The following is a 15764-nucleotide window of genomic DNA, read 5'->3' on the forward strand; positions in this document are numbered from 1 at the left end:
AATAGTGTTAGTGCCTTGATCTGCAAGTTAGCTTATGGTTTTTGCTCCAAGAATCAAAACACCTTATTTGTTCTTTTAGGGGCTTCCCTAGAACATGTCTGTGTTTCTCTTTGGTTTTTTTCCCTTCTTCTGTATTGTTGTCTATTTTCTCGAATCTTTCAAAAGCAAAAATGACCTGGTATTTTACAATGTTCAGGGTAAACATGGCAAGAAATATTTATGAAAACAATTGCAACTGGAAGACTGATCATCAACTGATCATCTCTCTCACTGATACACAGAGGAACTTAAACATGACTTGACCAAAATAGAAAATATAACTATAAAAAGAAATAACTGAAAGGAAAATTGTTTCTGGGCTTCCTTTGTTTTATTTCAAACATACTTGGTAAATAACATTTTATTAATCGTAATAGTCAGCTTGGTTTCTCCTCCAAATTGCAGTGGTTCTGTGTAAGCACAGATAAAAATTACTGCCTAAATTTGTAAAAGCTTACCGATAGGTGTCCAAATGGCCAAGATTATTTCTCTGTGCTTAGTTTGTGTAATGGAGAAATCAACTCAAATTTCCTTCTTAATAGTGAAGCAAATGCTAAGACTTTTTGTGAATTATTGAGGCACAATTAAATTGTTTGGTTGAGGATAACAAAAAGTGTTTCATAGAATCATAAAATCACGGAATTGTTTGGTTTGGAAGGGACCTTAAAGATCACCTAGTTCCAAACCCCCTGCCATGGACAGGGACACCTTCCACTAGACCAGGTTGTCCACATCTTGTGAATGTGAGACCCATAAACACATTTTTGAAAAAAGTATTTTCAGGAAACAGTTCTCCATTTTGTTTGAAATAGCCATAAGACTACATAAATAATTTCTGTAATCATTTTTCAATATAGTATTTTCTCTTGTTTTGAAGTGGTTAGAGGAGATTAAAGGAGTTACAAGTACAGAGCAGGAAAAATAACTCCATTTTATAGGATTATACCCATCTATCCTCTACCACTTAGATATAACTTTTTTTCCCTTAATGACATTAAAAAAGATATGTCACCTTCTTCTCAAACCTGTCATCAGATCCTTTTGAAACAAACACATTAACTGTCAGGCAACCTTTAATCTATTCACAAAATTTTTCTTCACTAACACAATGAGTGTGGTGCCATCACCAAGCTAATCTCAAGTAAGAACACGGCAAGAGAGAAAGCAGCTACCATGCCTCTCCTGAGAGGGTGTCACTTTTCTTCTGGCTAAAGTTCTGTTTCCTTATGCATCTGTTTTGGCTAGAAATTAACCACTGGAGTGTGCAAGCCTCTAAAGCCTGCAGCCTTGCTCCAGTTGTTGGCACACAGTCTAAGTACTGGATGAGTCGTCTTCTGTTCCCATAACAGATAAATTATTCCTATAAAGATTGTCAGTGAATGAGCTTTAATATGAGTTCCTTATGACACCACTCATCACTGAAAGTTGTGTGGTAGGACATTATTACTACAAAAGATCAAATTAAAAAACAACAACTCATGTTTTTTCAATGGAAAAGAAGATAAAAATTTATTCCTAAATCAAGGATCTGAGTTCTCAGCCTCTGAGCATTAAGAAGGTGCTAGTTTTAAACATATGAGACAATACAATATGATAATATATGATATGGAAGCACAGGAAAAATCCAGCAGTGAGTACAACAAAGTGGAGAACAAGACTGGGACAAAGAATCATCAAAAAATATTTAGAAGTTCTTAGAAGCATAGATCCTTTGCTATGGAAAGGTAGAGGGTATAACTTGTGTTTCTGCTGACGTGATGAAGAGGGGTCTTCATTCATTCTTTATACAACTTGCCACCTACCTAATTGAAAACAAAACAGAATAAAAAATATTTTAAAAAAATTATAACAACAACAACAACAACCACCGAGCAAAAGAGACAAATATAGGAGTTGGTTGGATGACCATGCCCAGAGAGTTACCATCAATGGTTCAACGTCCAAGTGGTAACCAGTAATGAATGGTTTCCCTCAAGGGCCTGTACTGGGACCAACACCATTTAATACCTTCATCAATGTGTCATTGATATCGGGATCGAGTGCACCCTGAGCAAGTTCACAGATGACACCAAGCTGAGTGGAAGTTGATATGCTTGAGGGAATCAGAGTTGTCATCCAGAGGGACCTGGACAGACTTAAAGAGTGGGCCCATGTGAACCCTGCAGCCGCCAGGATCAGTACAAACTGGAGGATGAATGGCTTGAGAGCAGCCCTGTGGTAAAGGAATTTGGGATACTGGTGGATGAAAAATTGTATGTCACCCCGCTGTGCGTACTCGCAGTCCGAACAGCCAACCATATCCTGGGATACATCAAAAGCCCAGTCTGGCCAGCAGGTCAAGGGAAGTGATTCTGCCCCTTTGCTCTGCTCTCACATGACCCCACTGACCCCACCTGGAGTACTGTGTCCATCTCTGGACATGTTAAAGCAGATCCAGAGGAGTGTCACAAAAAATTGTCAGAGGGCTTGTATGAAGACAGACTGAGAGAACAACCCCATCTTCAGAAGGGAGAAGAGAAACCTCTGGGGAGACCTTCTTGAGGTCTTTCAGTATACAAGAGGATTTTTAAGAATAACAGAGACGTTTTACCAAGGCCTCCAGTGACAGGACAAGAGGCACTGATTTTAAACAGGTACAAGGTAGCTTTAGATTAAAGGATGAAATTTGTTATCGTAAGGATGGTGAGACAGTGGGACAGGTTGCCCAGAAAGGCTAGGTTCAAGGCTAGGTTGGACAGGGCTTTAAAAAAATCTGGTCTAGGGACGGATGTTGCTGTCCACGGCAGGGGGGTTGGAACTAGATGATCTTTAAAGGTTCTTTCTGGTCTAAACCATCCTGTGATTCTATGACTGTGATCCAGTAAAATACACATCCACTCCCTCTGGTATCCTTGGAAAAGGTCCAAAAATATAATTGAGATTGTGTTCATACTTGCCCTCAACTCTGCCAGGTCACTTTTCAAATACATCTTCCTGTCCTGCTTTTAAAGGGACAAGTGCTGAGGCTTCCCCTGCTCTTACCGGATACATCTTTCAGTCATATGAGAAACTTACTAATAAAAAGTATTTTCTGGCAGTTAGTTCATCTTCTCCCATTTGTTCAGATTTATCCCATAATTATTTGTAAATTTTTGTAAATATTTGTTCAGATTTATCCTCTGTATCACTTAAAAAAACCTGCTTGTTATTTTCACTGCAGGCATAAGTCCCTTTTTAATGGTTACAGAAAAGTATGATATATCTCATATTTCCCTTCTCTACTTTCTACAGAATTTTTCCTTAAGTCTCATCTTTTTCATGTGTTTAAAGAGTATTTTGAGAAGGAATTTCTCTGCTAGATAGCATTGATTTTATCTGAGTTCTGGAAAAACAGGAATAGAAAACTTATCTCTCGTGATTTTTCAAACTAGACTGCACAGAGCCTGGCAGATCACATGCAGAAAAACCATAGGTCTGAGGATAGATCCAGCCTGCATCCACTGATCCTTGACTAGTGAGTAAGCTCAGCCTTCAAGTGGCACACTAGCTTACCTTGGTTCTCCACAACAGACTGCTCACCAAAACTGCATAGATCAAGGCTTTGCCACAGAGAATGAGGTAAGTGAGCTTCACAGAATTTCCATACCGCAAGTACGAGTCTGCAAAGAAAACATCATTTATGTATTGAATTGTCATCATCACGAGATACTAGATCTAATGTAGTTTTAATCAAATATGAACCCTTGAAATCTTTAGCTAAGTGACATAACGGAACTAGAGCCAAATGAATGTTTCTGTTGACACCAGATAGCAGGTGATGGGAAAGAACATAGTGATCCAAAGAACCAAAAGAGAAAGCAAACCGAGGAAAGAACAGAGATTGGCTTTATGCTAAGAATGTACTGTGTTGCCACTCCTACTGAAAAACCAGGCTGTTCATCTGAATTCCCTCTTAGGAACACAAAATAAGCCAAATCACAAGATACAGATTTTTTTCTCTCATTACTGTCAATGGCCTTATGAGTGCTGCTGACATATCAGGAGAGTTTTACACAGCCCAGAACAACATGGTATCTAGCAGTTTATTCTTGTAGATTTTTTGCTCTTAAGGAGTTGCAGTAGTATTGAGATACCACCTCAATGTTGGTTCAGCCTTAAGATTCCTGAAACATTAAGAAGTTAGTGAAAAACAGGAGTGAGTAAATACGTATACATAAAGGAAAGAAATGTAATCTGTAATCTGGATATCGTCTCTATATAACTCCAGTTTGGAGGGGGATGTGACTTGCCATCAGAAGTATGTAGAATCTTATATAGGAAATATTCAGAATTTTGGATTCTCAATCTTCATGTCATAATTGCTTGGATAAGTAGGAATCATTTCTTTCATGACTGAGCAAGAATCTTCCCAACAGAAAGCAGTGTTAAGGACAGGAGGAGATAATAAAGAGCAAATTACACTGTACAGGAAGGTTCCAGTATTTCTCCTGTGTTTTCAAAAGGGAACCATAAGGAAGAGTTAAAACTCAACACCATCACTACATACAGTATGCACAAACAACCTTCTCAAAGTCTTTTCTTCCTTTTTTCTTTTTTTTTTTTTTTTTAAATCTAACATACAAATCACTTAGATGAGAAAGCAGAAGCTATTCATGTGGTAGAAATCTTACACACCTTGTACTTAGTGTCAGTAAAACTGTAATTCAAATACGTACAGATATTTGCCTGTAAGAAGACACACATACCTTCTGTAACTGCACAACCTGAAAGACAAAAATAAACTGAAAGTCATGTTTCTTTTCAAATCAAACAGACCATAAATTTTAGAAGTTTTAGTTTACAAAATACTGCCTAATTCATTATAATTCATTAGTTCAATAAATTCATTATACTATAATATATATTTTATTATGCTATATGTTTTACTATACTACAGAGATTTCTCAGTGAAAAGTTGAAGAAACTATAAATATATAATGCTAATGTAGATAGAGAGGCCCAGGAATATGAAGAGACATATGCTAATACCTACATATTTAGATATATATTTTGCCATAACAACACCCTGGATAGAAGTTTTACATAGATGTGTTTCATATCATAGCACACACACTTTTGATTTGTGATTTCTAGTTTGTACAGCATGGCGATACACATTTTTTACTCACCAGCATCACCAGAGATAACTTTGTGTATGGATTCCTCTTTTCCATTCTGAAAAAAATTGGCAACACACTCAAAATGATTGAAAGGGTTGAACCATTCCCAGGCTGGGATCCTCAGTCGGCTGGTCAGCGAGTAGGTACTCCCATTCTGTGTGGAGAATTCGTCTGTCCCCACTCCTTTTGTCCTTTTAACATCATTTACCATCCAGACCAGAGTCAGGTGGTCAGGGTAGAAACCAGAGGCCAGGCACACCAGTGTGGCCTTGTTCTTCTGTTGGATTTCCTGCTTTGATGGGGAAAAGATTGCCACAGATGGAGGTATGATTTCCTTATTCTTCTCTGAAACAGAAAGCAATATGGCCCAGAGCCTCCATTACTCTATTCAATCAGAAACTCCTTAAAATTGTACTGTGTTTGTGTTATGTTACTCCTGATATACCTGGCCCTTTAACAACTGTCTATCAGAGAACTAATATCTATTAGATATTGGACACCAGGAAACTGAAAACATTTGTTTTCCTTTAATACACAGAAATATAAAAGGTCTGGCTACAGAAATGCATGAGTATTTGAATTTCTAGTATTACCTCTATCAGAAGAATAAGAGAGTTGGAAAGAAGCTGAGCAAAGAGGTGGGCAGAAGAGTACCCAGTTATGGTGTAAGGCCTGTATTTGTAGTATTGTATTAATAGATAAGGGAGTCTGTTCTAAGGTACAAGCATCTTCAAGGGACTGAGCTACATTCCTGAAGGTGTAGTTAAGACATGATGGTCATTGCAGTGTTCAGAATTATACTGTCATGTGGTACCCTACTTGGACCCCCTATCTAAGAGGTGACTTGAAAGGAAAGAGCTAATCTTTCTCACTGTCTGAAGTGAACGTTTGAGGTAGGTAATATGAATCAGCCTGGGACAAGTTTTGCTTTGGGTCTTAACTTGTCATCCTATTTTAAGACTAATAAATATCTCTTCATGAAATTTTTTGTTTAGGTTATCCTAGGTATGAGAAGCCCTCATCCTAGACTACACATCTTCACAAAATGATGCCAGATTCTATACACTACAAACCAAAAGTTGTCTCCCGTCCTATAGTGTTTAATACCTACATGTAAGGCTAATGGGAACAGATTTTAGTCAAAAGGATGTACAAGGCAGCAATGAGAAGTTACTCAGAAGCTAGTCACTGATGCTAAAAGCCATTTTTTCCCCCATATACTGAGTAGAGTGCCTTTTTTACTCATCTAGTATGATAAACCCAACAGGTCTGCAGAATGCTTGTGGAAACAGAAAGGCAGAGAGAACTATGGAGCCAAAGAGAAAACTATTGCTGTTCTTTCAGTGTGAAGGCACCCTAAATTTTAGATGTCCTTCCTGGTCATTCTCTCCTTTGTAGAGTAAGAGAGTTAGCAGAATTAGTAGAAATTTATATCTTCATAGATCTTGACTCCTAAGTACCAGTATTTGCTTTCAAATGTTAGCCTTAATTGTACCTAGATATTAACAGAGATAATTCCGTAGAAGATTTGGCACTGCTCTGCTTTGCTTTCAGTGGATGTGAGGTTGATCACTTTTATTGCCCCCATTTAGCACTTGGCTTTATAACTTTTCTTCCTATCCTAAAAGTATCTCCGACAAGTTCATTGACTTATAGCCTACATGGCTAATGAGTGAAGAGATGGAAACAACAGGAGGACATAAAAGAAAAAATAAGAGAGATTGAACAGACCAATAAAAGACAAAGAGGAAAGTAGGTGAAAAAGGCAGAGAGAAAGAATGATAAAACTACTGGAAAGACAAAGAAAGCCAGAAAATGAGCATGTTTTACATGGAATAAGGGGACTCATAAAAGCAAGAACAAAGGCAACCAGAAAAAAGTGTTATCAACAGCCCATTGTGTTCTCATCTTCCACACTGTTCATGGTAGACACTGGCACAAAGCTTAATCACTTCCATGCATAAAACTCATGCATTCCCAGTCACACAGTTTTCATCCACCTAAGAGAAAAAGCACTGCAGTTCCTCCATTCCCATCATGGCAAGGTCAGTTTCATAATTCCTTGTTCTCTTTCACTCCTACTCTCATTTTAAAATCATCTGTGTATATGCTGCATATCATTAATACAAGGGAAATTTTCAAGTGTCCTCCACATTGAGTATTTGGGTTAATCACAGCTACTTACCTATAACTCTGAGCACAGTGCCAGCTCCAAAGGTAAGTAGCCCAGTTACACGGCTGCACACAATCAGGCTGTAACTCTCAGTGCCGTTATGCTTTTCCTGTCAGACACCTAGTTCCTTAAAATGGTACTGTTTAAAGGAACAGGTACCAGCGTGTATTTCTACAGTTTGCTATCAGACGGGAAAGGTTACTTTGCCCTGTGATTCCAAAATGCCTTGATATGTCCCAAAGCAATGTTAGGCAGCCTGCCAACCATCTATGGAGAGGCAAGCAAAGTGCCAGCAATGTTACTCTTTTCCTGCCTAATTCAGCACACAGGAGAATCCGAACTCTACCTCTGAAGCATTGCTTTGGATTGTTACATAGATGAACTGCAAAAACCTGCAGATCGAAGAAGCATTTTTCATTCTCAACCTCTCTAATGTTTTCTTGGAGAATGGCAGGAAACAGAATTATTTTTTCCTTTGATGCTCCCAGAAATGAAAGACAAAGGCTACAGACACAAAGATCTCAAAAATTTGCCTGCAAATCCTACACATCCATAATAGTGTATCTCATTTTAAGAAGCAATCAATAAAGCATTAATCCTGTTCTCATGGCCGTATGAAAAATTATTATAGATCATTATTCTGCTTTTAATTAAGAGTGTTCTTGTACCCTAAACCAGTATCACACATATCACAGAGATCTGACTTCTGACTTACCTATGACTGTGAGTTTTGTCCCACTGCCAAAGTACAGTCTTTCATTATTCACACTGTTTTGTGGCTGCAGAAAAACCTCTCCCCTACTCTCAGTCCTCTTAGTCAAACCTGCGGACTAATCCTCCCCTCATGTGGTACCAGCAAAAGAAGAAACACAAAGTACAGCAATCTATGGTCCCTAAAAACAAAGGTCTGTAAGGGAACACCACCACATCTGAGAGTTTAACCAGCTGAGGTCAATATCAGAAATACTGCATCCAGAGTCCTTTAGCTTTGGGCTTCGGTGAATCGGTTGTTGACGCTTTCACCATTTCTTTAGAGGATATTTATCCCTTTATCTAGGTGTAATATTAAAAAATATTTTCCATATGCAAAAAGAATAATTTACTTATTCTCAACTAAACAGCCTCATTTCCTTAATTTCCTCATTTTTTTTCAACATCATGAATACCCTTCATTTGTAAAATAAATGCCTTTTTTTTCACTTGCAAAATACTTTTAATGTATAGCACAGGATCCTGGTCCACTCTCCCAATTGTAGCAGATCCTAAACACGCCTCCCTTTCTCCTTCCCAGGAAAGAAGTCTCTGCTTTTATTCTTTCTGTTCTCTTAGTGATGATTTTTCAAGTTAGCCGCATAATTGTCTATGATCAATGAGGGATAGGTGTATTCATTTTCATCAGTTCAGGCACCTCAGATACACATTGGATTTTGAAAAATGATCTGATCACTGAGTTTTTTCCTATAGAAACTGATTTTTATCACTTGTAATCAATTTATTCCGTAGTGGCACAATGTGGTACAAAAGTCTCCAGGAGCAGTACAATGAGAAGAAGAGATCACCATCAGCTATCAGTCTTAGAAGTAACCTTGTTTTCCTCTGGATTGGAAAATCCAAATCCATAAATGTGGCCCAGAAAGAAACATTCCCTGAGAGCTCCTTCTATTTGAAATGAAACATATATTCTGTTTCTGTGGTTTTCAGTGGCTGTTTATCATCTATTCTGAAAAAGAAAGACCATTGTCCTTAATGATCTTTTATCACCACCCTGATGAGCCTGTTTAGGGGAAAGAAACTTGCTGTGCTGTGGAGAGTTACTTTCTATGACAACAAGGAATTAAACAGCTGCAGAGAGCTCTTAGTATTGCTTATTATAAAGTCAAGTATTTATTTGTGCCTTCTGTTTTATCAACCAAAAATGTTAGAACATTTGTTTTTCATGGTTAGCTGAGATAACACATGCTTTAGTTTACCCTGAAAAGATCCAAAGTAATTTAAACTTGTATAGTCTTGATTTTGTTTTCTAGAACTGTTCAAAGTGTAACTGTAAGCCAGTTCTTTCTAGACAGACAGATAGCTTTTCACTGACTTTTCCTTAGTCATCTGTAGCCCCAGGAGAACTAGCATTACAGATAATAGTTATACTTTTGGGGAAATAAGGATTTTTGCATATGTCGATTTATTAAGGCAATTTTTTTATGATAATCACGCATTTTTTAACCCCTTCCTTATCCTAATTCTTTATATGGACAGCTTTTTATTCACTGACACGCGTTAATTTAGTTATCCAAAATGAAACTTGTGTCCTTACCTAGAGTACTAAACTTAGTCTCTTCTCCAAAGTAAACTGGTTTACCAGCACATAAGGAGCACACCAGTTTAATAATGAAAGGGAGAACAATGATGAAGTTCTCTAAAGAGAAGTGAATTGAAAGAGAAAACAAAAATTTCTTACCTATTACTGTAAGTTTCGTGCCATCGCCAAAAATCATATTACCGTAATTCACAGTGACAAACTGTTGTATCGTAAGCTAAGAAAAGGGAAGCACTGCAGCTGAGTTACTACAAGCAGAAACTTAAGCGATCATGAGTGTATTTGGAATTCCAAAGGTTACTCAATCTCTGGATGAAGGGATTTGACGGAAAATTAAGAAATTGAAAGAGAAAACAAAAATTTCTTACCTATTACTGTAAGTTTTGTGCCATCGCCGAAAAACAACTTATTATTATTCACAGTGACAAAGCGCTGTATCATAAGCTAAGAAAAGGGATGCACTGCAGTTGACTCACTATAAGCAGAAGCTTATAGTTAATCATTACTTTATTTGAAATCCCAAAGGTCACTCAATTTCTGTCTGAAGGGGTTTGACAGAAAACCATCTTGAATTCTACTGTATAATCTGTAGCATTCATAAAAGCATTTGCCAGAGTTTTTTGATACTTATTGTCTACATTTCATCTCAAGTTATTTTTGCAACCTTTCTCAGATCTCCATGTTACGCCATTGATATTACCTGCTATTCTCATTTTGCAGATCTCAAAAACATGCAGACGTACCCAAAGGTTGTCATTGACTAGAAACAGAATTCCTCTACAACCAGAGCTCCCTCACTCTCCATTTTGTGCTCTGAGCATTGTGAAGGCTTCCTTTCTGTGCCTTGTGGAGTTAATAATCAAATAATACTTGTTTTGTGGTTTTCATAGTCAAATGTAGGTGGTTTGCCTTTGGTACTGAGCTAAAGCAAATACATTTGTTTTTCCTTCCATGACAGGTCAATCATCTTGAATAGACTTTCAGGATCCCATTCAATTTTCTCATATGTTAAAATAATCCACAGAAAGAGAGTCCAGAATAATCAGTTGACTGGTCTCAGACAAACCCTTGATACCCTTTAGGAAGAACTGATGTGAGACAGTGTGGAGAAGGATTAGAGAAAACCTTTGTTCTCACAGGCATGAATCAGTCAGTGGACACTGGAGGCTTATTTAAGAGAGAAAACTCCAATACGCTTCATATAGTGTCTCTGCTACATGACAGAATTCCTTTTCTAGCACTTGCATCACATTAATAAAGAACCATTTTGTCATCTATTGCAAACATTGGCGTATCAGAAAAAAGTACTAATTTCTGCTTTGCATACTCTGAAAAGCTTTAGGTGCACCTGCAGTCAATTTGGCTTGCTGAAAATTATTTCAATATCTCAGAATTTCTTAGCTTGCTTCCCAGAGAGGGCAGGCTCAGTTCTCACATGATGAAAGTCCTAGCATACTAGGTCTGTCAAGAAAAACCAAGGCAGAACATGCCCGCTCTGCTGCAGAATTCTCTGCTGCTGCCTCAACACGCTCTTCCACAAGGCTTATGCGCATATAGGTTTTTGTAAAGGCCTCCTGGGGAATGTATCATCGTGTACCCCTGTCCCCACAACGATACAACCTCGTACAAAAACAATCCCACCCATGACTCCGCCCTCTCATTTTTGTCAATCAGTCACCATGAAAGATTGCCATAAGAACTAGTGCTGGTTTTAACTGAGGTGGAGTTAAATTTTTTCATGGTGGCTAGTGCGGGGTTGTGCTTTGGATTTGTGCCAGAAGCACTGTTGATAAGATGGAAATGTTTTTGTTGTTGCTGAGCAGTGCAAACACAAAATTCAAGTCCTTTTCTGCTTCTTATATTGCCACTCTGTCAAGGAGGCTGGGAGTGCATGGGAAGCTGGGAGGAGAGACAGTGGGGACAGCTGACTCCAGCTGATCCAAGGGATATTCCATATCATAGGGTGTCATGCTGAGTATATAAAGTGAGGTGGGGGAAGAATAAGAAGGAAGAGGGGGATGATTGGAGTGATGGCCTTTGTTGTCCCAAGTCATGGTTATGCATGGCGGAGTCCTGCTGTCCTGGGAATGACTGAACACCTCCTTGACCATGGGAAGTGATGAATGAATGCCTTCTTTTGTTTTCCTTGTGTGCACGGCTTTTGCTTTACCTATTAAACTCGCTTTATCTCAAACCACGAATTTTTTACTTCTACTTTTCCAATTCTCTTCCTGGTCCTGATGGTGGGGGAGTGAGCAACCAGCTGTGTGGTGCTTAGTTGCTGGCTGGGGTTAAACCATGACAGAACCACAGGCCATATCCTTCCTTTGCCACTGCTGTTTCCGTGTGATAGTCCCATTACCTCTTAGTGTATCCTTTATCCCTAAATTTAAAATCCCAACTTTTTTCTTATAGTCAAAAAGGTAATACTTTATTTTCTTTTATTGATTTGTTTTAAATGCAGTTATTTTTCACTTGGTAACATCATGACAATGTTCATGCTGCTTTCCTTTCCACTCTTGCTCTCTTCTTGCCCCAGGGGGACAAAGAGACTTCAGACCCACAATAACTGCTCTGCAATGAGAGTGGTTTGCTTACTAGAGGTTGGTGTTTTTGTTTGTAGCCTGGTCTTGATTGAGAGCATCCTCTGTGGCCTGTGCTGCACTTGTCACAGCTGCTCTGAAAGGGAGAGAACTAGGATGCTGAGCTCTTAAACTTGTGTTCCTCTAATTGCCCTTATACAGGAAGCAGAAGCACGAGCTTCTCCCAGGGCCTGTGATTCTTCCTCTGAAAAGGCTTCGTCTGGGTGTAAGAGTGAGCCTTAATTTTGCAGACTGTCTGAAGGGTGTGGGAACTGATGGTGACAGTTAACCGGCTACTTTTGTCTCCCTCCCTAACACAGAAATGGCCCAATCTTCTCACACAAAACGTTAACACATAGTTGTAGTAAACGTTGTTCATATTGCTCTTTAATAGCTTCACTTGAGTCTCTCTGATACAAAAAAATAGACTGTAAAGCCTATTTACAGGACACAATAATTCAAAACAAGATTATTCTACTAGGAAAATCACAAATTATTTTCTGATCTTTTCAGATATCACAGAAAAACCCGTAATTTCTGATACAGCCTGTTCAGCTGGGAACAGTTGTCAGCGTCCCAGGGAAAGGAACAAAAAACATAGACTAAGCTGAAACATTTAGGACCAAGACATAGGACTATGGAAGGCAAGGTATTGGACTAGTCATCTTGGAATGCCCCTAGGTTATTCTCTCTTCTATCACAGGAAAATGGGTACTTAAGTCACTAATTATGGAAGTGACAAAGGTATTTGTCTGTTTATGTTGAATTCTTTAAAAAAATATATTTAGGATTGTATTTGTCTGTCACTGCTTAAATAATAACTCTAATAGTGGGATATTATTTGCCTGCCTCGCTCTTAGTCTGCCTCTCATCTCAACACTATTTATTCAGGGTCTAAACCCATTCTGTCTTCATGTCCAGTCTACTGCTCCATTAGTGTCCTCACTGTCACTAACAGACTCTATCTCATATGTGTCCGTGATTTAAAAAGAAGGAAATCACCTGTCTATTAGTTTTGAAGGAGTATGTGGTGCTAACAGCTCCTCAGGTCATGTTCATTAGGCAATTTCCAAGACATGCCAGCAGAGACCAGCCTTGTCCCACTTTAATGTTCCTCTGTAACCTTCCAAAAGCAAAGGCCTTCCAGGCCATGAATTCAAATGAGTGAGAGTGAGGAAAGAAAGGAAAGACAGTTCCTTGATTTTCATTTCCATGTCTTTCATAAGAGGCTCGTGGGCCATGCTGCGTAAGGCTTCAGACAAGGAAAGACAAGAATATGTAAGAAAGAGACATCTAGGGAGATACTTTCTAACAATTTTTCATTTTACTGGGAGAATTTCACAAGAACACAGTGATTGCATCACTTACACCAGTCTTCAGTTCTTTAGAGTTTACAGAAGCAGCAGCTACAAAGAAGCAGCCCCTACTACAGAGACTACAGGAGATTTACAGATTTCTTCTAGAGACACTAGGAAGATTTTCATAAACAATCAGGGCTTTTGACCACAAACCCCTAAAGTTAAGCAATGCCCTTTTTTCAGGGCATGTTTGCACTGAAATAAATAATAATAATTTCTGAAATTAATAATCTGAATAAATATGATTACAGAGAGTGGGATGAGGAGGAAAGTAGCTGTTTCACAAGAAACTTATTAGAATAGTTGCTTTTTGTGCAGAGCCATTTCAAGCTGACAAAAGTACTGCATAGGAGCAAATTGTACCTTAGAGCTGGAAGAGGGAACTGTGACCGCAGAACTTCAAGATAGCAATGAACACAGAGATCTTTGTGGTTTTCTGCTACTGCCTGGAAGTTGCACAGCTGTGATCAGTCAATAGGCAGCTCATTAAACTGCTGTATGTTGAAGGTCACTGATAAATTTGTTATGCCAAGGCCTTAAAACTGCATTTGCCATGCTAAATTAAAAGTGCTCAAGAGTTGAGAAAGGGATCCTTCCTTTGTTACATTACCAGAGTTGAAAAAGTTGGTTTGCAGTGCTTATGAAAAAGGTCTGAGCTAAGACTATAACATGGTTTTCAGGAACTGGTAGTTTAGTAAAAGAGTATTTTAAAAAAGGATCTAAAAGAAAAATCACCCAAAGTCACCACCATAGTGTTTATATTCCTTCGTGATTCCAGCATGAACTATTTTCCAAAAAACTTTCACAGGGCATTTTAATCACTAGTAATAATTTCAGACAGCAATAGTGTGAATATGTTTCATACTTGTGTAAAGATGATCTCTACAAAAAGATCAGAGGCTGAAGAGGATAAGGAGCTCAGTTTGTCTCTGCTATGTGAAAGACAATGTGTTCTCAGTGCTTTTTTGCTGTATGTCTGCAGCCTGATATGAACAGTGAGGAGATCATGGATCTGAGGGTGCTCTGAGGAGCGGACAAGTGCTCCCTGGGAGCAAGGAACTGTGTGTTACGTTTGCTGAGCAGCTCCTGAAGTCAGAAGAATATTGACTACAAGGGTGTGCACGGGGTGGTATATGAAGCTGAGGCTTTCAGAAATGTTTTTGGAGGACTGGAGTAAGTCTGGCATGCAACTAGATTTAACCTCTTCAGAGCCTCCTCTGTGTGTAGGGTGAGACTACAACGAGCATGAGTTTCTGTCATGGGTCTGGATTTTCTTGGCCCAGAACAGGTTACTTGCTTTCAGAGGAGAGCCTGGAAGCAAAGTAACATTTCTGTAGCATGGTTGATCAGGAGTCTAGGATCCTGGCATGAAATTGAGAGATCCATCCCGGCAGTACAAAAGTCTCCTAGCAGTGCTGGTGAAATGGAGCATGAGGCTCTTTTACAGGACGTGCTCAGATCTGGTTCTAGCCCCTTGCTTTCACCAGCTCTTATCATCTCTTTTTTTTTTTTTTTCTATAATCATGCAGTGTGTTTCACTTCAGCATACCCAGCTTTGCCATATCAATGAGCAGCACAGTACACTTGCTATCTGTTTTAATTAAATGCTTGATATGCAATGCCCTCCACAGGAGCCTATGAGACAATTGGGTTTTCATCAATGGTATGCAGATGTCAAAGCCACAGCCTAAAAACAGAAACCTAAAGCACATAAGTGTATAGCCATACTTCCTTAAAAATACCTTTTGTTCTTTCATGTGCCATTTCCCTCCCTTTGAAGAAGAGGTAAGTTCCAGGTTATGCAATAAAAATAGGAGCATGGACAGAGAGTGACAGGTAAGAGAACTGTAATAAAACCCTGCCTTCAGTTTTCCCAGGTCCATTACAGAAGAGCAACTAGTTCATCAAAAGTTTGTCTCTGCAAGCAATGGAGAGAGAAGCACAATGGGAGGAAATTTCTGCCTTCAGCTGTTCCTCTCAAGACGAGCACCACGTGATGGCAGCTTTCTGTGGTTTCTTTTCTCTGCCAGTGAGGTTTTGCCATGAACAGATGCCTTGGTCCAGCTCAGAACTGTATGCAAGGAAGGGAGGGATCCTGCACTTAAGCAGTTTGTGAAGCAGGTGAATAAAATGCTGCAGTGCACACTGTTGCTTTTAAAGATG

At 38.9% G+C, this 15764-nt stretch overlaps 1 protein-coding gene across 1 annotated transcript in view; it reads right to left on the bottom strand.

The window, feature by feature from the left end:
- Positions 1–287: 287 nt before the first annotated feature.
- Positions 288–15764, bottom strand: part of LOC135409351 (M1-specific T cell receptor beta chain-like) — a 28100-nt gene continuing 12623 nt past the window's right edge. Inside the window, exons 3-7 of the mRNA XM_064644742.1 lie at positions 9803–9852; positions 5187–5522; positions 4764–4781; positions 3571–3677; positions 288–1841 (exon numbers count right to left, since the gene is read on the bottom strand). Of these exons, the coding sequence (XP_064500812.1) occupies positions 1815–1841; positions 3571–3677; positions 4764–4781; positions 5187–5522; positions 9803–9852 (538 nt within the window). The 3' untranslated portion in view covers positions 288–1814. The remainder of the gene's footprint in view (positions 1842–3570; positions 3678–4763; positions 4782–5186; positions 5523–9802; positions 9853–15764) is intronic.

This window comes from Pseudopipra pipra, chromosome 2 (assembly GCF_036250125.1).
Source record: "Pseudopipra pipra isolate bDixPip1 chromosome 2, bDixPip1.hap1, whole genome shotgun sequence".
NCBI classification, from domain to species: Eukaryota; Metazoa; Chordata; class Aves; order Passeriformes; family Pipridae; genus Pseudopipra; species Pseudopipra pipra.